Raw genomic sequence first — 21821 nt, forward strand, 5'->3', positions numbered from 1 at the left:
AATGAGGTCTCATTTTAACATTCAACTAACCTGGAAAGTCTTTTCCATGAAGTCTTCACTTGAGTGTCTCAATCTTTAAATTGCTGCCCATTTGGTTACACTCATCCTCTTGAGTTCTTTGAAGTGAAGCAGACATTATCTGCAGCTCAAATTGCATCTTAGCATCAATTCAGCTAATGTGGAGCAAGCTTCTTCTAATGTTTGGTATTTCTAAGAAAATTGTTCAAATGTAGACATATTCAAGAAGTAGGCCTAAATTCTTTCTACAATTTTACATGTAGTTCCATACTGCAAATAAATATTCATACTGAAATTTACGTGAACGAGTCTGTTGCCTACTGTTTAAAGCTACAGATTTATTGCATATATAAAAATGATTTTGTTATTTTGTACTGTTGGTCCCCTAATAATGTCATCAATATTTTGGCATCAAAAAACATAATAGTCCTGTTTGTAACTCCCCTCATGTGAATGCTCTGTTTGAATAGGTGTGGCTGATTGTAGACTAGGAAGTAAAGGAAAACTTCTATGATTGGCCAATGTTTTACAGCCTACATTCTCCATAGATGGACACTGCTGTGATTTAAGTTAAAACGCATAAATATTCATTATGTAGTAAATGATCTGTAACAGACGTGAATAAATAAAACCAGTTAATGTTGCTCATACTTGTGTGGTGCGACAAATTGTGCAATGCCTGTAAATGCATCTGCGGTAAATTTAAGGGAACAAAGGACCAAGTTCTTACTGATGCGGTCTGGACTTCATTAAAAATAAGTTCATCCACTCTTTCCTTATGTTGTGATCAGAAGGAAGGCAATGCAAACACTGTTTTTCCTCAACTTGCCATTGCACAGCGTCTTATATTTCTTATTCGCCCCTTTCTTTATTTAAACAACATGCAAGAATTGATGGACGGGTCTAGACAGGTAGTGACGTAGAAGCAGGTCTTGATCTTCTTCTTTGAGGCAGTGTTTAGTCACATTGTGACATCAAGAGTTGTCCATTCCACATGTCGTGTTGGCAGAATGGCTTCAATACAAGCTGTTTTTAGACTAACAAGAAAGTTTTGTTTTTATTGTACAGTGACCTCTTATATGTGAAAATATCAAGGGAATTTTGGTTCCTCAGTTCATGGCCCCTTAAAAACAGTTTTGAGGAATATTTAAAAATATGTTTTTTTTTTCAGCTGAATAATTGTCATGTTGTTAAGAGGTTAAACTACAGTACGAATCCACTAAACACACTGTACCTCTCCCAGCCTCATTTTCATTCCTATTAAAAAAGAAACATTGCGCTAGCCTGACTAAAGTCGGTGCTATATTTTTGCAAGTACTGCTCACTGCAGAGCCAAATTAACTCCAGCTCCACCTCTCTGGATATCCAGCTCCACCTCTGTGTGAACTAATGGGTGAAGTTAGGGTGTGGTTTGGGTGTCTAGTTCCACCCATTACATACAGAGAGGGGGCGATAGAGCTCCATCTCCTCCTATTTGGCTCTGCAACAAGCACCATCTCCATGTGGGGTCCTGTATGTTGTACTTTCTGCAATATTCAGAAGTTAGTGTAGTGTGAGGTTCACTACAGGTGTATAATAATGAAGAGGGGTTGAATTACATAACACCAAATCTCATTTGTATAGCAAAAACGCACTGCGGATCTTACAAGACCACATGACCGTGTCTGGAAAAGACTCTAAACCCCTAAAGGGCTTATGTGAGATTCTGCACTTTGATAAGCTTCATCTAATGCATAAGATACAGATTGTGATGTTCTTTGCCACCCACAAACACCAAATATAACAGCAATCTCTTGATAAGAGCATCAAAGCCGGGGGCGTGGGGGGGATTGTGGTTGGGGACAAGAGGCCAGATGAGAAATCACATCCTTTTTATGTTATCATCTCTCGTCCTTCTCTGTTCTTGTGAAATTGCAGTCAGCGACATGGAGAACACTCTGTCACTGAAGCCTGGATAGTGTGCGGTCACCACAATCTTGTTCAAATCAGAGACAGTCTACTGTGGTACTCACTGAGAGAAAAATCTCTGCCCTTCATTCACTTTCGACAAGCGTTTGGAAAACAATCACAAATGCACTTGACTTTAAGGAAAGTGATTTGACAGTGCTTGTAAAGTCACTGGGTCAGACGGGCTACTCAATCACAGACCAAATTACATCCATTATACATTTTCCCTTTGCCTACACAGCCTGACACTTCCAAGGTTTCTTTCCCAAGCTATATCTCAATAGTCAAGTCTGTATCCCAACATACCATTGTGATGTTTATGTTTATATATATATATATATATATATATATATATATATATATATTGCTGTAAATTTTACTCACCCTCAGGCAATCCAACATGTAGACGAGTTTGTTTCCTCATCTGAACAGATCTGGAGAAATTTAGCATCACTTCACAATGGTTCCTCTGCAGTGAATGGGTGCCGTCAGAATGAGAGTCTAAACAGCTGATAAAAATCACAGTAATCCACATTACTTAAACATTTCTTCTGGCTAAAATACAAATCCTCTAGCCATAATATTTATTTCTTTAGGGAAAATGTTGTCTCATCTGAATCAGGAGAAATATTGAGGCTCAAGCACTGTTTGAAATTCGATTTTGATGTGAGATGAGATGACAACAGAAGACACATTATTATGGATTATGAACTCAGATACACTGGATAATGCCTTGATGGATTTGTTCCTTACAAACAAGCAGCTTTCCGCTTAACAAAATATGGATTACTGTGATATATTTATCAGCTATTTGGATTCTTCTTCTGACGGCACCCATTCACTGCAGAGGATCCACTGGTGAGCAAGTGATGTAATGCTAAATTTCTCCAAATCTGTACTGATGAAGAAACAAACTACTACATCTTGGATGACCTGAGAGTGAGTACATTTTCAGCAGATTTTCATTTTTGTGCGAACTATTCCTTTAATGTCTTTATACCTTTTGCTTGCATTTAGCTGATAACAGCTGGGCAATATTATGGTTTACATTTTGCAACAATATAAGCAATCAAGCGTTTATTATATGCTACATTATATATCACTTTATGTGAGTAGAGTGTATATATGCAGGTAAAGGTTGTATTATAAGCTAAAGCTGTTAATGTTTGCGAATAGAGTGCTGCAGCTGTGACGTCAAAACCCAGAAGACTAATTCGTCTTGGGTTCCCTTGAGATTTTTCCTATGGGTTTTTATAAAGGGAGTTTCAAATCCATGAATAAAATAAGGTGTGTGGTAAACTGCACACACTCACACCCCAATCGGTCTTACATAGATTATAAAACATATGCTTTTTAAAAGAAACATAACTGCTTAAAAAAATTCATGTTTTCATTATGGGTGTGTATAATTTACTATGTAGAGCAAAACATCCAAGTATTGTAAATTTGTATTTACCACAGATCTTACTTATTGTAAAAATAAATCTGAACAGAGCCCAAATCTACATGTATAGAACCCCAAAGCTAAATACGTATATATAGTGTTAAAAATATCCTTATTTGTCAATGCATTTCAGCCTTTGTAACAGTGTTGCCAAAGGGCAATCTACTTCAGCAAAGATGTCAGAAGACACAGCAGCTATAAAAAACCCTGTACTTTTACCCAGAGATAGTTAGGAGAGATGGGTAAGCCGATGGATGTGAGAAAGAGTAGGTGAAAGTGGCTCAGAGGCCTAAAAAAAGCCTGTAGGAGGCAGAGAGGAAAAAAAGGGAGAGTGGGGGAGGTACAGAGTAGTCAGGAGGCAGGACAGATTCAACAATGAGAGATACTGAGAAAAAAATACACTTCAGTAGATCCTGGATGCAAATGAGCTGCATTTTATTAGAAAAACGCATCCATGTGAACAGGGGTTTCGTATTGATAAACAACTTTAGCACACAGCAGCTCTTCATTTCTTCTTAACTGCTGCTGCTGCCTCAGCGGCTGCTGCCTCGGCTTCTGCCTTCAGTCTCTCCTCACGCTCTCGGAGAAACTCCCCGTACTCTTCTGGTGACAGGCTGACAGAGGGATGACAGGAGAGGAGAGGGGGAGCATCGTGAGGGTGACAGAGAAGACGGAGATTAGAGGCATATCAACAAATACATCTACATTACATTTCAAACATTTCTAGCCATCGATTGAAATGCAAGGCGAGCATTGCGGTTCCCTCATGCACAAATGATGGGTCTGGGCATTTATGCCTCAGTGACATGGTTCATTTATTAAAGAGGTTCGGTTTAAGAAAAGACACGACTCTGCTAAGAGAACGGGCTGCTTTTTTTGCCTGTCTAAATGTTGGCAAATTTCACTGGCTCAATGACATTTGATGTCGCAGAGATTGAGGATATAGAAAAGGCTCGGGTAGCTGTCAAGCAAACACTCCTCTAATGAATAGTTTCAGTACATGAGATAGCAGCATCCCTTACAATTTCTCAGCGTTATTAAGGCATTAATTATACAAAACATGAATTTTATGATTCATTTTTAAAAGGCTGCAGATCAAGCGCAATTCTTAACAGTGAGAAATGACATAAAATTCCAAACGAGCACGAGAACTGAAGTCATCGGCGAGCGTGTGAAGTAAGACTTGATTTATTCAGCCATTATTTATTCACATCTCTTATTAAGGTCTTCACTAGGTGGTGGGATGTCTGCAATATTTATACAAGGAAAAGATGGATGTTTAAAACTCACAGTGGAGACCAGACATGCAGAAAACACAAAAGATGCTTGAAAATTGTTTTTAATATAAATCATGCCTACGAATGCATTTCTTAATAAAACTAATATTTCCATTAATTTCTTTTAAAAAGGGATATACTACCTGAATATCTGAAAATGGCAAGATTTGTAATGCTTTTGAGAGAAGTCTCACCCAGGCTTTTATTTGATAAAAAAAAAAAAAAACAGTATTGAGGAACATTGCTACAAATTAAAAAAAAATATTTTAATATATTTTAAAATGTAATTTATTCCTGTAATGTTAAAGCTAGATTTCAGTGTCACATGTCCTTTGGAAATCATTCTAATATGCTGATATATTAATACTTAATTAAATAATATAATTATAATAAATGTAATTAAAACTGATTAATGATCAATTGAATGCATCCTTGATTAATACAATGACTCATTCTTATTATACTCTACATTTATGGCTATTACATAATTCTTGTACCTTTATTTTTGTTATTCTGTAGCTTTGAAGACTTTGCTAATGTTCTGCATTGTGAAAAATGGCAAGATTGAATCTATCCAAACGTTGTATTGCGTGTTGTGAAGAATGCAGTAGAATGAAGTTTGAAGGACTCTCACTCATTGACGACTTTGATGCCGAGGGATCTGGCTGAACCGATGATGCTCTTGACAACGTTCTGCATAGAGATGTCTCGCAACTTAAAGCTGTCATCCTGTGATTTGACCTGTGCGATCTCATATACAGCCCTCACCGTCACCATACCTGCGATCTCATGCCCTGAGTGGAGGAACATGGGGGAGGGGAAAGAGAGGAACAGGTGATGAGGAGCAGTAGCACAGAAAGAGAAACCAGCAGGAGGTGTGGTTGGCCATGATTGAGAAAAATGGAAGTGGAGATGGAGTGAAGGGGAGAGGTAACGGAAAGAGAGGGGAAGGGGAAAGAGTGGGCGCACAAGAAAGAATAATTGAGCTGGAGTGAAATGTATGAAAATGAAGCAAATCCATAATTCTCTTTTTTTAACATGCCACCTTCACCGCAGCGCTCCCCTTAGTAATTGCACAGCTCTCCACCAGTGCAGCTCATCATCAATATATCATCAGTCAAAAAATTCAATCTGAACCAAAACACCCTGCAGGGGGAAGTCTGTCCATTACTGAAACATAAGGCGGTGGCGAGATATACAAATTGACTGCTGAGCGATGGAAGGAAGGATGTATGGCCACAGCCGCCCTGACTGTAATAGGTCTCTCTTACCAGTCTTTCCGGCTCCTTTTTCAATGCCGGCGGCCTGTTTCAAGAAGTAAGACACAGTGGGCTGCCCAATTTTCAGGTCATACGTCCTGTCCGACTGGAGGAAAGAAAAGAAAGGTAAGCTCAGTCAGACACATCACGCCCATTCAAACTATCCCAGGTCATTTTGGTGGATTAAAAATTAGAGAAGTAAACATACAAAGATATGGGGTTGGTAGGATTTCATGTTTTTTTAAATGCTCACCAAGGCTGCATTTATTTGATCAAAAATGCAGTAGAAACCATCATATTAAATATTAAATATAATCACATTTTATGAGAACTATTTTCTATTTGAAAATGTTATTGATTCCTGTGATGGCAAAGCTGAATCTTCAGTCTTCACTGTCACAGAATCCTTCTAAATCATTCTAATATGTTGATTTGCTGCGGAATTATTATCAGTTATTATTAGTGCTGAGCTATGAATAATGGTTCTTATTATATTCAGTGTTGAAAACAATGCTGCTTAAAGGTCCCGTTCTTCATGATCCCATGTTTTAAACTTTAGTTAGTGTGTAATGTTGTTGTTAGAGTATAAATAATATCTGTAAAATTCTAAAGCTCAAAGTTCAATGCCAAGCGAGATATTTTATTTAACAGAATTCGCCTACAAAAAACGACCCGTTTGGACTACAGCCCTCTAGTTCCTGCAGTAATGACGTCACTAAAACAGTTTTTTGACTAACCTCCGCCCACATGAATACACAAACAGGGGGCGTGGCCTTGGTGTGCTCCCACGGAGAAGAGGAAGAGCTGCGTTTGCATATATGTTGACGATATGTTGAAACGCTGTTATTTTCATCTCTGAGTCCAATCATCTTTGTTTGGCCTTTCCAGGGATGCTGTACTTGGAGATTAATGTTTACAATTTATGTTTTACTCGGTTCTTGAAAATTATAATCCACACGTAAAACTATGTGCAGCACATTTTGCTGAGGACAATTTCCTCAATCTCAATCAGTTTAATGCCGGATTCGCAAAAAGATTATTCGTGAAAGATGGAGCAGTTCCCTCTTTGTCTGGAGAAGGCATTGTTTATGGACCACAAGCGGTAAATGTATTTTATTATTTAAGTTGGTGCGTTTAACAGTTTCTGTAACTTATTACACAAAGGGCAACGCTGTTTAGCTTTGTTAACTAGATGTTGTTGTGCAAAAAAACGAATGCGATTTTCATGTGCATCTCGTCAGTAAAAATGCTCCTGTGACTATAAATACATCTCCAGCAATTGGTCCTGCCCACTTGCTTCTCAAAACTATTCCAATCGCGCGTTTCCAGGAGGAATCACAACACAGGAACCGCTGGCACAATCAGAACTCGTTACGTATTTCTGAAGGAGGGACTTTATAGAACAAGGAAGTCATCAGCCCGTTTTTATGACAGTGAAACAGCGGTATACAGATAGGTGAATTGTGTGAAAAATACTGTTTTTTTACACACGAAACATGAACACGTTATATTGCACACTATAAACACAATCAAAGCTTCAAAAAAGTGTGAAAAATGGGACCTTTAATATTTCAGAAACTGTGATACATTTTTCAAGATTCTTTGATGATCAGAACATTCCAAATTTATTTGAAATCTTTTGTAACATTATAATTGTCTTTACTATCACTTTTAATCAGTTTAATTTTATCTCGCTAAACAAAAACTCTGAATGGTAATATATATATTTGTATCGTTGGTAACTATTTTTGTCTAAAATGCTGTGACACAAATGTCCTGTTCTAGTCTAAAACAGTCAACAAATTATTTGCTTTAAATTGCCATTAAACTTTGCTTAAATTCCCCATCTAGCCTTTTTACTTAATAATACAAAATGAATTATCAAAATGAATTTATATTTACATAAAGGTTTACATGCATTCTATGGAAGAAATATCCCAAAACATAATGAATAAATTATAAGATGTGTAAAAATAATATAAATAAGACAAATAAAATCAATTAAACTTTTCCATGAAACTAAAATGATCACTGGCTGTCAAGTTTAGTGGCAATTTTGCAATTTTGGTTTGTTTTCTTTCAAAGAACCAATAGAAGTTATTGGAAAAACTTTGATATCTTCTCATGCTTAAGGCACAAAGTTAACCAGGACTGCAACTGTTGCCCCCTCAAAAAAGAAAAAAAAAGGTGTGATCAGTATAAGCGCATACATTAAAAAAGCTGTGCTTGCCATCAAGAGAAAAAGAGAAAATGTGAATTAATCCCATGTTGTGAGAATAGCAACCAAATTAAGTAAAATGTCAGTGTCATAAAATCATATAAAACTACATAATAAATGATAAATGAAGCTTACAATATCTGAGAAAACCCTTGTCTACTGCAGGTAAATCTGCAGCATTATGGATTGCAAGTTGAGTTTGTTTTTGACGATTATCTGTCGAGACTGCGGGGAACAGAAGGTTATTTTCATTTTCGGATTTGTGGGCATCAAGCTATCGCTCTCGGTCTATCTGTCTCATCGCACATAGCGGGTGGTATCACTAACACTATCCTCTTCGACAGCGAGAGGAGCTAAAATCCTATAGCATCCAACAGAGTCTATGGAGCCTGACAGAACCTCATTGGCATCCATAGACTCTGACAGCCTCTCATAAACTCGAGTGAAACCAGACACACACATCCACACCCTCCGTTCCCCCGGCACACACCCTCCACAGTCAGGCCTGCCGAAACCAAAGCTTTAAGGCAGGGATTAGTCTGCATAGAGAGGCTCAAAACAATGAGTGTGCAGCAGACAGCTTAATGGGACAACTGGGACTTCACAGGCAGTCTGACTTGGGGAGACAGCCTGGCTAAAATGCATTGCAGCCATCCGGCTCAAGCCTAGAGCAAGTATTGTGCTGCAAACTCAACCAGAATATTCTCTACACCCCCTGGAGCTAAAGATTACGTAGCACAGGCTAATCTTCAATCCCTGTCGAATGCTCATCAGTATAGTGAGAGGACGCTAGCTTTAGGGCCTAATCTGCCTGTAGGATTCAAAGAATAAATCATAAAAAAGTATTTTTCCTTTTGTTTGGAAATGGAGTTTTATATTCCACAAGTTCACCCAACAAATGATCATTCTGTCATCATGTACTCAGCCTCATGTCCTTTGAAACATGCCTGCCTTTATCTTTTGTGGAACATAAAGACAGTATTTATAGCAGTATTTATAGCAGGATGTCCAAACTTCTATTTTCCATGCAATGGCCTGCAATTCAGTATACTAGTCATTTGGACTCTCTTTATTTTGCCCTTTTTCCTTTTTAGAGCTTGGTTATCATATACTTTCATTCTTGAGGCTTTCTGAAGAATGCTCACAATGTTGTTTCACATACAAAACAAAGAAAATCATGAGAATTAGTAAATGATGACAATTTTATATTATAATACTATACGGATTAACTAACTAAATAGTGGTGTTCAAGCATCAGTTATTATTGCTCATCATACATAAAGAGACTTGTAGGACTGTCACTAATGATTTTGTTTATCAAATAAATGAAAAACCAGATGATTAATCAAGTAATCTGAAAACTCTGACGTGTAATCAGATAATTATAATTAGTCTTTTGTAGTAATTAAAATAGACTTAAGTAAACAATAGTCTTTTAAATTACTTAAGATACATAAAAGCAATGAGGCAGTAATAATCAGGTTAAATAAAGTATCAAATACAAGTTATCATATTGTTTAATTGAACAAAACAAATGTATTGTTTATATTACATTGTAACAAATGAGTGCAGATGGCGCCAATGGCCTAAAGATAGTTTTTACGCTTTACTGCACAATCTAATCCTTGTTTAATATTTACTAAAATACATTAAATTCAAATGTCTACTTAATCTTTAACATTTGCCATTTCTTTACAACAGAAATGCTACAGCCATTTCTTGAATATGTGGATATCAAAACTTGTGAACTCAGAGTGAGGGTTTATACTTTTATTTTGAAATCGCAATGAAGAGCTAGCATAAAATAGATATTGATGTATGATCAAAGACAGTCTATGGTATGATGCCTGTTACTCGACACGGGCAAAATGCAATCAATATTTTTTTTCAAATCAAGTACTCGAATTGAATTGAGGAATCATGACAGCCTTAGATATTAGTCTAATAAAGATTTACAATTGGATATGTAACTTGTATGATTAAATTGGACAGCTGGTTAAGAAGAGTAGTGCTACATATCTAAACAATCAGACATGTAAATACAAATGAATAAAAGGTATGTTGTGATTGTAATCTAAAACTAAAACCTTTTTATCAACTAAAAAGCTCAAATGCAAATTTCAATTTTTTTTTAAAAACTTACACAAAAATTAAAAACAAGTGTGGGCTGACACATTACAATTACTAAACCTAAAATATAATAAATAAATAAATGAATAAAATGCAAAAGCACACAACAAAACAGAAAGTTTGCATTTAATTAAATACTGGAAAAAAACTAATTCAACAAATAAATAAATACTAATAGTATATTTAAAACAACATTGGTAATGAGGGACAACAACCACCGCATCTTGACACTGCATAAGCTGACACTGCATAGATGAGCACAGCTCACAGACTTCAGAGTATGTAAAAAGTTGTTATTTATTTATTTATATTGTAAAAACATGAGAAATGTTCAAGTCAACAAGTCAAAAAATCACAGTGAGCTGTTGCATGTGCATTCAAAGAACGAATGATGAATGACAACAGCATGAGGTGCACATTTTCCTCTCTCTCTCCCTCAGAAAATGTCTTGCATCTGGTCCTGGAGCGAGAGCTGATGTACCTGCAGAGGAGTGCCAACAACAAAGGCTGACAATTCCCACCCTCGGGCAACCACGGCTGACAGGACAACACAAAGGGATGAGCTAGATGAAGGTGATATTGTTGCTGAAGATGTCGAGTTCTACTTTATGCAACAGAAGTCTCTGAATTCAAACTGTGGCAGAACTGGACCATGGACATTCACTTAATCGGCTCAGAAGAAAAGATTATGGGTTTGGGTTCTGACTGAGACTGAGCATTAGACATGAGCCAGAGACATTAAAACACCCCAGACTGGATTGGATGGCAGTGCCCTAGCATAATGCGCCCATATAATTTCCTCACAATGTCTGCATCGCCGTCTGAACTGCCACAGCATCACCCCATTTCGACTTACAGACACAGAGGAAGTTTATCGAAACTGGGACTTCCAATTGAAATCACACAAGAGCTTTTCAACAGTTCGGTAATGTAAAAGAGATGGAGACCTGTAATGAGAACTCTCATTTCACGCAGTCGTGCCACTTTAAAATATGTGAGCAATGACCCCTCCATAATAAAAAGCCATTTCTCACAAACTTCATAATGGGCATTTTGCTCAAATGCCCCTGTGCTCGGTCGTCGACTCGGCAAGCATCACTAACAGCCATCAATCCATCTTTATTTAAAAGACTGAGAATATGAGGAGAAAGTGCTAGACCTCTCATTTTGTTACAGAGGGCGGATGAAAAATGGGAGAGACTTGATTAGAAGAGACAGAGCGATCGTACGAGAGAAACAAAGACTAAAAGGTGTCAGGAAAGGCTGCTAATGCACACAATTGAGGGATCCATCAAACGGCCCCATTTCTCCGAGAAACTTGGAGTTGGAGTACATTTACAAGATTTGCCTTCAAGCATAAAAGTGTGTCCTTGACAGAAACATTATAATAAACGTGCTGACACTCCCTGAGAAGGTGAACGGTGAGATAAACCTAGGCCAGATGAACATTACATACGCCGCATCAATGACTATTCCTCATTTACGAGTCACGCTCAGATCGGGAAAGCTCTGTTCTTCTGTTTAATCCACTTCGCTCAATACCTTCATTTGATCATAATGTCAGAAGAAGGCTTAATCCGCGCTTTGGCATTCGAGACGCATCTGATGCTGTTTGCTAATGCGCTTGGGATGCGAATGTAAACGAGCGCCTCAAGGGACTCATAAAATGAGAAAACAAGCGGCAAAACAAATGAGAGCAAGATTGATTGAAAGCAATAAGGTGTATTATGAGGCCCTCAAGACTTCACATCTGTGACTGATTGGTGTTGACATGAAAACAGTATTCCTAATGAGTGGTTACATTACCTTCACGTTGATCTTGATGGGAAGAGGAATGCCTTCTTTGAGCTCTTTGGTTTTCTCATTGAAGTCTTTGCAGAAGGCCCCAATGGGAATTCCTTTCTGGAAATGAAGGCATAGGAAAAACATTCAGAAAGGTTTAGACCCACACACATTTTAGCCCGTTATTCACTGTGGCATTCTTTTGATGAATACCAATAGCCATTTAGAGTGGCTGCATGGTGTCAATCATTCGATAACTCATTGGTGCACTGTGAATGCCTCGGCATGCTTGGATGCCTGCGTGAGTGAGTGAGAAAGCGAATGAGAGAGGCTAGTGGAAGCCTATTTACCAAAGGGTGTGAGTATGTGTGTGTGTATGTCAAAGTATGGCAGTCATCATGCCTCTGAGATTCCAGATAAATTAGATTCTCTTTCCTGGCCCTTGCCAGGCAGAAAGCTAAATGTATAGCTGACATTAAGTCAACATTGGCTGCCATTTCTCCTGTGCGGCTTCACCAGAGCATGAGTGTTTTCTGTGGGTTGACTGCGGAGACGGCTGCTAATCTTTAATCTTATTACAGTTGTAAAAGTTTTCCTTGAACTTGAAGGATCCATTGTGACTGGAACAATTGTTTCATCCTGTGGTAGATGTTACAGAGATTTATTTAGCAGTCGGAACTATTAGGAAAGGGCTGCTAATGCAGCTTCAAAGAGACACCACACTCAGGATCTCCCTCAGTTAATGCACTGACCGTTTGATGCACATGGCATTGATAAATGAGTGGCATTAGATCTTTGAAGCATCCACTAGTAAATATATCAATATGGAGAACTGTATTAGTGGACGTTTCAGAGTTATGTCTGTGAAATTATTTGTACTAATTACTATAAGATGGACATAAAATCTGGTTACTAAGTCATATTAACATACACTATCATTCCATTTGTGATCATGTAATTGAAAGATGTCTTTCAGGCAAAGGCTACATTTATTTGATCTAAATACATTAAAAAGTAATACTGTGAAATATTACAATTTAAAACATGCTGAAATGTTCATCAAATTGAAATGTCATTTATTCTTGTGATGCAAAGCTGGAATTTTAGCATCTTTACTCCAGTTTTCAGTGTCACCTGATCTTTCGGAAATCATTCTAATATACTGATTTAGTGCTCAAGAAAATGTATTATTATCATAGTTGAAAAACAGTTTAATACAATACAGTTTAATATTTTTTTTTTCAGGATTATCTGATGAAAAGAAAGTTCTAAAACAGCATTTGGAATAAAAAAAAAACTCTATGAACTTTATAAAAATATCTTTATGATCACTTTAATCAATTTCATGCATTTTTGTTATTTAAAGAAGTATTAATGTTTTTTTAAAAACCTACTGACCCCAAGGCAGTAGTGTCTTTCACTAACCCCTCTGTATACATGATCATAGACTGCTGAGCAATTATATTACTTCCCCCCCCCCCCACCCCCCCGAGGGATCAACCAAGGATTTGTGGCATTTAAAAATCATTAGAAATGTATATAAATGGAATTTGGATGGAAGCTAAGTCAGCATGACGGGATTAACTGAAATGGAATTCTAAATTTTGCACAAACTGTTATGCATTTCAGATAAACAAACTTCCCTGAACAGCATGTTAAAACAAAATGAACCGAGCATAGTCACTTTAAATAAGTCAGACCTTTCCTCCAGTTCTTGGCCAAAATTACCTTAAAAAATAACAGACTTTTTGGCAAAGTCAAAGATGCATTCCTTATGTGATATACGGGCCAAGATAAACAGTACCTTTTGGTGCAAATTAAATTTGCTAAGAACCTCCTTCAAAGCACCATTGAGCCTAACTTTTAAATACTGTTGCAATCTTTTCAGATCAGTTAAAGCAAACATGTTTTCCCTTTTAATATTTCCCCTTAAATCCAGAGGAATAACTGTTCAGCCACTACGTTGCATAATAATGAAAACATTTTCAACACTAATGAAATGAAAAACAAAAGCCCCGGATGGCAGGCAGCCCATCTCCCTCCTGACTTGCTTATTAATAGTAATCCCATGTCAACCCACTAGCATCTCCCCGAGCACTGACTTCAGCGAGAACAACAGATCTAAGTAAACAAGAAAGGCGGTGGGTGAATCCTAATTAAATATGGATTAATATTAAACCTAGGTTGTTAGGAGAGCCTCAAAAACCCTTGGGCTGTGATTCCACCACACTTCTACTTCGTTTTTTTCCAACCGCTGCTTTATAACTCCCTTTAAAGTTGTTGTTTTTGGTCTGAAAGAAGTTCAAGCAAAGCCACTGGGTGATTTGTGGACAGATCTGTGAGTGGAAGCAGGAGTATGATGATGGGGGGTGAGCAGGTAGCAACAAGAATGAAAGCTTATGGCAGTGTACCGACATCAGACGCACAAGACAGTCAAACTGTGCCAAACAAAGAGGGGTACAATGGAAGAAACTGTAGTAACTGCACTTTGTGTAGTGCTTTTAATATCATAAGTGTGGCCATTATAAAAATGGGAATCTGTCGTTGGTTGAAAAGACAAGGCTTGAAGATGAAGATTACTCGGGCAATCTTTACGATATAAGCTCCGGATGACCAAGACGTTGTGTCTTTAATGGCAGATACATTCACTTTCGAGCACAGGCCAAATTGCCATTCTAGCTCTCTAAAAACCAAGATCTAATCATCCTAGATTCAAGCAGTCCAATTAAACTTCCTCTTTTCTCAAATGCGTTTGATAATAGCAGGGCTGGGAAGAACAAAATGGCTGCAGTACATCACCTTGATGGAGGCGTGCTACCAACCTTGGACACTGCACATTATTTATCATCGCAGATGAATATTAAAATTGTTTATCGTATCAGTATCCTCTAGGATAAAGCAGCCATTCAAAGGTGAAGGTTCTGATGGAAGAAAAATGCTGGATGAATTGTGTGAGAAGATAACCAGTCATAAATGCTTTCTAAATAATCATGCTTATAGAACAATTTGTAATGAAATATGTTCTTGGGAAACAAACAAATCTCTAACAGGGGGAATAATTTAATAAAAACCCCTTTATCTAATATATGTTGTGCACGGCACCTGCATCTGAATTGTGTTTGTGATTCACAAAACATCTCCTCCTTTATTCATTCTTTTTATCAGTTCTCCCACTTTGCATTTCTTTCATTATTATAACGTAAGCTTTCAGCTTCAGCAACTCTTTTTAACGAGATGGCCGCTGACATGGATGAAAGACAAAAAGAGTGAGAACAGATTCAGAAAGTAACAGTTGTTTCAGGCAGCTGAGGGGCACATATATAAGTGTGTCTAATAATATTGCATACACGTGTGCATATTTTCTGTGAGGACAGAGAAGAACAGTGTTTCGTTCGAGTCATGTCTCCTATGAGAGCAATAATGAAGATCAATACTAACATTCAGGAGGTCCGTTTGACAAAGCGGGTGAAAGGCTTCAGAGCGCTGATGTATGGAGAGGCCATAGGGGACCCGCATGAATAAAGAATGCATGCGTGAGGGCTGCGAGCTCATTCCATTAAAGAGAAGCAAAAGGAAAAGGAGCACGGTGGTGGGTTCAAGTGGTTCAATCACTTTACAGCAAAGCCTCTGAGGAGAAGGCATTAGAGGACAGTGTGACTTCCAACTAAGTGAAAACCTGCGTAATTAAATGCATGAATAAAAAAAAATTAAGCAAATTAAAAATGTTAACAGTTCACATAACAAAGGAAAGAAGATGCTGGACAGAAGACTTCAGTGATGGGAACTGCCATATATATATTATATGAAAAAGATGAAAATACAGCAAAATGAGGCACTCATTATGTATTTCCAACATATTTAATTATAGTTAGTAGCCAAAGCAACATAATTGATTTTTTTTTAAGTTCATCTAATATTTGAACACTATTTCATATCATTTCTGCTTTTCTTTCAGTTTACAAAAATCATTTGATAGTTTTAGTAAACAATAACAACATTGTATTAAAGTGGTCTTTATGGTGTTATATTCAAAGTCACATGTAATCATCCAAAATCTCTGTGCAACTAAAAGAACAACTCCTTTTGTGTTCGAAAAAAGGAAATAATTCAGTCATAAAGGTTCGGAACAACTTGTAGCTGAGCAGATGATGACATAATGAAAAATTAAGTTTCATTGTAGAGTGGACTATCCTTCTATGATACAGACAATAAAAAGGAAAGGATATAAAGAGTAAAGAGTGAGATAAAGAGTGGGAGAGCATAACTACAGTTTCTTTCAGAGGGCTCTCTTAGTGTGGGATTTAGAGGACACGGCTCTGCATGTTCCCTCTTCGTGCGCACTGATATGTAACGTTGAGTGAAACAGAAGTGCAAAAAAGGGCGTGTGTACACAAGCATGACGGGGGACGTGGTCTCAGGGCAGAAGGCAGGATTAATTGCCCCTGGCACCCAAGGACGGGCAATTCATTGCCCAAGCCAGAGTCCTGAAACATGGGGTTGAGATGGGGGGTGTAGAAAAGGGGTTAATTAAACTCTGCAGTGTGAGACACTCTAATTAATTACTTTGGTTCCCTAATTTAATGTGCTGAACTCTTCCTGTTTTATAACATTCTTCTCTATAAGGGTGTCATATAGCTGATTAGCCTCATACCCTCCAACTAGTCAAGCCGCCATGCAGTTGGAGACCTCAGGAGAGAAATGGGCGAGGTCTTGTACTGGAAAGGGTCCTGCTTTTGGGTGCAAAAAGGATTAATGACCCACGGGCGATCACAGAATCTTTGCATCAGATATTGTGGAATCCTAACATGAAAGTTTGTCAGAATGGCTAATGGCTTTATCTTTGATCATCCCAAATTCCCCTGTAACCTCAAACACATCTCTCTCTTTTTTATTTTTTTTTAAAGTACAAACAGTAATGATTAATGCATTCAAAGCGAATGCCACAGGGCGAGACGTACCACTGGGGACACATTATTTTCGGGTCAATTGTACGGTGCATTTTTACAGCCAATATTGATAGCTATACCCACTTCAGTCAGAAGAAAAAAAATAACATGTTGCTCCTCTAGATGAGGATGCAGCCTCACCGTGTCCTTGAATATGAGGTGTGCTGCCTTGAAATCGGTTTATTACAGCAGAACAAATAGATTTATTTACGGATATTAAAACGCAGGGTGAAGGTCTAAGACACAGCATGAGGCTCCGCGGAACTGAAAAGTTAAAAGGGACAATAAATGCTCTGAGGGAGCCATATCTGTGCCGATGTCTAACGTCTGATGGAAATCAGCGAGTGTGAAAAGATTTCATTAAATGTATGTTATTAAAGTAAAGAGCCCAATTCCTCAGACCCACTCTTTAGAGAATTACATCGCATCAGAGGACGTCTTATCTTATCAGAGCTCTGCAACATTGGAGTTGGTTAATCAGGAAGACTGATAATTAACCGAGTATCATTATCAGTTGAGCCAAGGTTGGGTTTAATAGTAAGATTTATAGATATTTTAAGTTCCAGAAAAAAGGAGGACTTTAAGGTGTGGATTTATGATAAAAGAAAAAAGAAAAGAAAAAAGATCATTATATCAAGCAGTGCGCTCATTGGGAGAATCTTTCAGGCTACAAGACAGACTCGCTGTGGCTGAAGAGCATGTGTGGTGTCAGCTAAGAGCTCTAATGCATAGCAGATGGATGCAGAGAGGAATGTCTTGGGATGAGCTTCTGCCAGTGCACACCTTAGGCACCAATCAGGCCCATAACATTTACAAAAGGCATTTTTTTTAAAGTCTTTACCAATTTTATGGGGGAGAAAGTGTTGACGGTGCACTGCTGGACTCTTGTCGTCTCATTTTCTCCATCGTTCTCACTCCCTCCGTGCTGAAAGCTAGCCAGATCAGAGTGACCTTCAACCACTTCAGCCCCACGGGGACTGAAGGGGCGATAGAGAGAGCGAGTGAGAGAGATGGCGATAGAGAAGGAGAGGGAGAATGGAGTAGTGGGTAGGGCTAAAAAAGGTGAAAAAAATATTGAAGGCAAGGAATGGAAAATGTCTGGAAACCAGTGGTGCGCATAGACGGCTGTGACAAGAAAGATGACTTTGCCTTCTCTATGCCTTTCTTTCCCATCTGGCTGATTAAAACTCCAAGATGACCCCTCACCATGAATAAATGAGGTGAACACTGTAAAAGAAAAAATACAAGAGAAGTAACCTTTGATTTCACATAGGCCACAAAGAGAATGGAAACTGGCCTGTCAGAGCAGTTGTGGGAGAAATTTTTTACAGATAATGAGATTCAGCTCAATCTCCTGTCACACTGGTGCTCTGATCATGCAAGAGCAGTTCCTACCTCAAACTTATTAATATTAAGTTTCTGCCTCTACTTTACTCCTCATTCTGCTAAATTAAAATGGACAGATGTGTATGGTCAAATCAGTGCATGTCAAATCAGATAGGGCTGATGTTGAACCATATTATGTTCACAGTTTGCTTTCTGTTTCTTCAGCATTTCATATTTTTTCAGCCCCCTGAAGTATTCATTATTTCCAACAAATGTCTTATCTGGGATGCCATGTTATATGATATTTCAAGAATTATGATTGCCTGGCTCACAGGAATTGATATAGAAAATCTTGTTGCTTCCAGGTCCAAATGATTCAACCTCAAATATTTTTATAATTGGCCCCAAAAGTTGCAAAAAAAAAAAAAAAAAAAAAAAAAAAAAAAAAATTCTAGGCGTGGGTGGTGTTGGAGCATAAATTGAATCCATAAAGACACAAAAGATACTGACAAATATGTTTTGATCTTAAAGCATAAGCACTGAATGTCATTAACCATGATCTAAATGTGAGATTTATTAACATTTCAGTTGGGTAAGCTACAACATGTTGATAAATTTAAGGGACTAAATTGGAACTGTCTTTCTACAATACCTAATAACACTTGTGCCTGACGAATGTCTTTTTATTCTAACACTGTGCAGATCTTATTTGTATTAGGCCTACAATACCTAAATATACGAGCATGGAAGTAGGTCTACGTGACCTGTTTCCAAAAAATAAATCTGCTTTTATTAGACCGCTGATGTGCCTATACATGATAAAAATTTATTCTTTAAATATTAAATTTACATACAGCGATAAAAAAATAGTGCACCTTATAATACAAAGACTGCATTAGTAATCTATGCAATGCAGTCACCCGTCTTCAGTCAGACAGTTAACCCAGGGGACCATCCATGCAATTAGTTATTCTAGATAGAAAAAAAAAAGTGTTTGCTAAATAACAAATAACCAATCTGAAAGGACCTTCCAGTTCATCTCAGCACACAATCATTCGTCGCTAACAGCAGGGACATCGGGGCTGTTGTTTTCTCCAGCCTGGAACAATGTAATTATCATAGCAATGATTGCACTAGCAGCAGTAATTAGTAGCGCGGACCCTTCCGGACGGTGACTCCCATGCAATAATGCACGAGGCCATTCAAATATCCCCGCCTGCTATCCGAAGTGAAATCCTAGAGAAGCAACTAAAGCGGTAGAGTTAGAGAGCGAGCGGAGGGAGGGGTACAAGTGCACGTCAGCTGCCTACAAATGACACACTGCAATCATAAACTGTCTCGCGGCGCGTTCTTTCGCGCCTTTTCGTTAGTGAAGTAAGAAGTAGACATCGATATACTCGGAGAAAAGCGGCTTCTGTTACTGATTTAGCGGATAAGACGTTTCTAGCGCACTTCTGGTGGACTTCTACTCCTCAGCCCACAAAAAAAGCTCTATCGCAGCCGCCTGAGAGTCTGGATGGACCGCGATGGACCCTCCTGGAGCTCGAGTCGAGATAACGGAATAAACCCCATGCAGATTATATAAGGATTTTGCGACAAAGAAAGTCAGGAGACAGAAAAGCTGCTTCCCTTATCACTAATTCGCCCGAATAAACAGCACGCCAGGGTTTATATTATGGACAATGTAGTCTTTGAGCACGGTGTGCCTGACTTCTCCGGATTATTTTCCACGTTTAGTTATGCTGAGCAGCCGTACTGTGTTATTACTGGCGCGATTCTGGACACTGGATTCAGATAATATCGTCTCGATGCCTGCAGGTTTGCGCTGGTCACTAGATTGAGATTGCTGTGTGAAGTCTTCATGCTGTGGGGTAAATACACTCTCTACTTCATCTAATCCTTTTTACATGAAGTTCAGCTCTCTTGCAACTTGATATTCTATTATTCATGCAGCCTTCAAGTCTTAAAGTTCAAATGGTTCACTGCTGACAAGCTCGTTGGCGAGATTGACACCTGCTAATTCGGATGTGCAGATCCTAATGCATTGACACCTGTCGCAATATGGTGATATACTGAAGTGGTACAGGTCTGAACACACATGTCCTGCAGTGGCAGCAGCACGACACTTACAAGCATCAAGACAGATGATGCCATTTATTCGCGAACACTGATGCTCTCACTTTACAGATGATCTTCTGTGTGGGAATGGTTCAATGGCACATTACCGACGGACATTTACTCGTAAATGAGGGCATGTGGCATGAGTCCAGCAGAGAGTATCTCCAAGAATGAGAGGTAGACGTGATTATGTGCACTTGCACACAGAAATTAAACATTTACAATATTTATCAACGCTAATGACCGTCAAGTCAGAGTGTTAATTAGGAGGAGCTTTTACATTTCTTCTCACATTATCATACATTAGGCTACTTCATTACATTACTTCTTATCCTCTAAATAAAACACTGCAGGCATAGTTCAAAATTATGTCATCATTTATTCACCTTCATGTCTTTCAAACCTGTATTACCTTTTTTTTGGTTACCAATATTCTTCAAAATACTACTTTTGAGTGAATTATATCCCTTTAAAACTACTGAGACTCAAATATCTAATATAGGTTAGTTATTATTTTAAAGTGTCTGATAATAAATATGGAGAATTTGGTTTTAATTCCGCTTTTCGTTAGATTGCAACATTCAAAGCATATGCATACTGAATGTTAGATGCATTAGTGACTGTACATCAAAAGACTATTCAAGGCACATCTTTCGTTGACTTACTAAATACAAGTGCAGATCAAAGAACACATTTGTACAGCAAAATTGCATAAAATTATGCACTGTAACCAGCAGCCTTAAGCCATCACTTATGATTAAGGATGCACTGACTGTCAGTGCTGATGTCTAGTTATTATGAATGTGTCTGCACAAAACAACACAGTATCTTCAAGTGACTTGATAACCTGATGAATTATGGGCTGACAGTGGAGTCAAAGGATAAGCTCTGCACCTACAGGCAAGCCTTCTGGGTTTCAATTCTTTTTTTTGTTTTAAAATAACTTCTATCATTTTTCTGATTGAAAAATAAATGTGTCCTTTGCAGAAGCATTTTTCTTCAGCATCATGTGGCCCGAGTTCAACACTCATAGTCTGAGACTATTATATTCAATTGAATTCCAGGGCAGAAAATCAGTAACAGAGACAAAAATAAAGTCTACAGTCAAAATCAGATATTAGTGACGCACACTGCCTTTTCAATCCACAGAGCTCACAGAAGATTAATCATTCTAGGTCATTTACCAACATACTCCCTTCATTTCCTCCACACTTCCTCTTAATGCGTTTAATTTCTACAGTTCCCAAGCTATGAATATATTTCCATTTCCATTCTCCCCAACAATTCTCCAACATAACATCTCCTTTTTCCCCAAAGCATGTCGCCTGTGCTTTTTGTGTTATACTCGTCACTCTA

At 38.1% G+C, this 21821-nt stretch overlaps 1 protein-coding gene across 1 annotated transcript in view; it reads right to left on the minus strand.

The window, feature by feature from the left end:
• Positions 1 to 3847: 3847 nt before the first annotated feature.
• LOC113114177 (39S ribosomal protein L11, mitochondrial-like) overlaps positions 3848 to 21821 on the minus strand; it is a 30233-nt gene continuing 12259 nt past the window's right edge. The window contains exons 3-6 of the mRNA XM_026280975.1: positions 12100 to 12195; positions 5958 to 6051; positions 5321 to 5480; positions 3848 to 4023 (exon numbers count right to left, since the gene is read on the minus strand). Of these exons, the coding sequence (XP_026136760.1) occupies positions 3915 to 4023; positions 5321 to 5480; positions 5958 to 6051; positions 12100 to 12195 (459 nt within the window). The 3' untranslated portion in view covers positions 3848 to 3914. The remainder of the gene's footprint in view (positions 4024 to 5320; positions 5481 to 5957; positions 6052 to 12099; positions 12196 to 21821) is intronic.

The sequence above is a fragment of the Carassius auratus genome, chromosome 14 (genome assembly GCF_003368295.1).
Source record: "Carassius auratus strain Wakin chromosome 14, ASM336829v1, whole genome shotgun sequence".
NCBI classification, from domain to species: domain Eukaryota; kingdom Metazoa; phylum Chordata; class Actinopteri; order Cypriniformes; family Cyprinidae; genus Carassius; species Carassius auratus.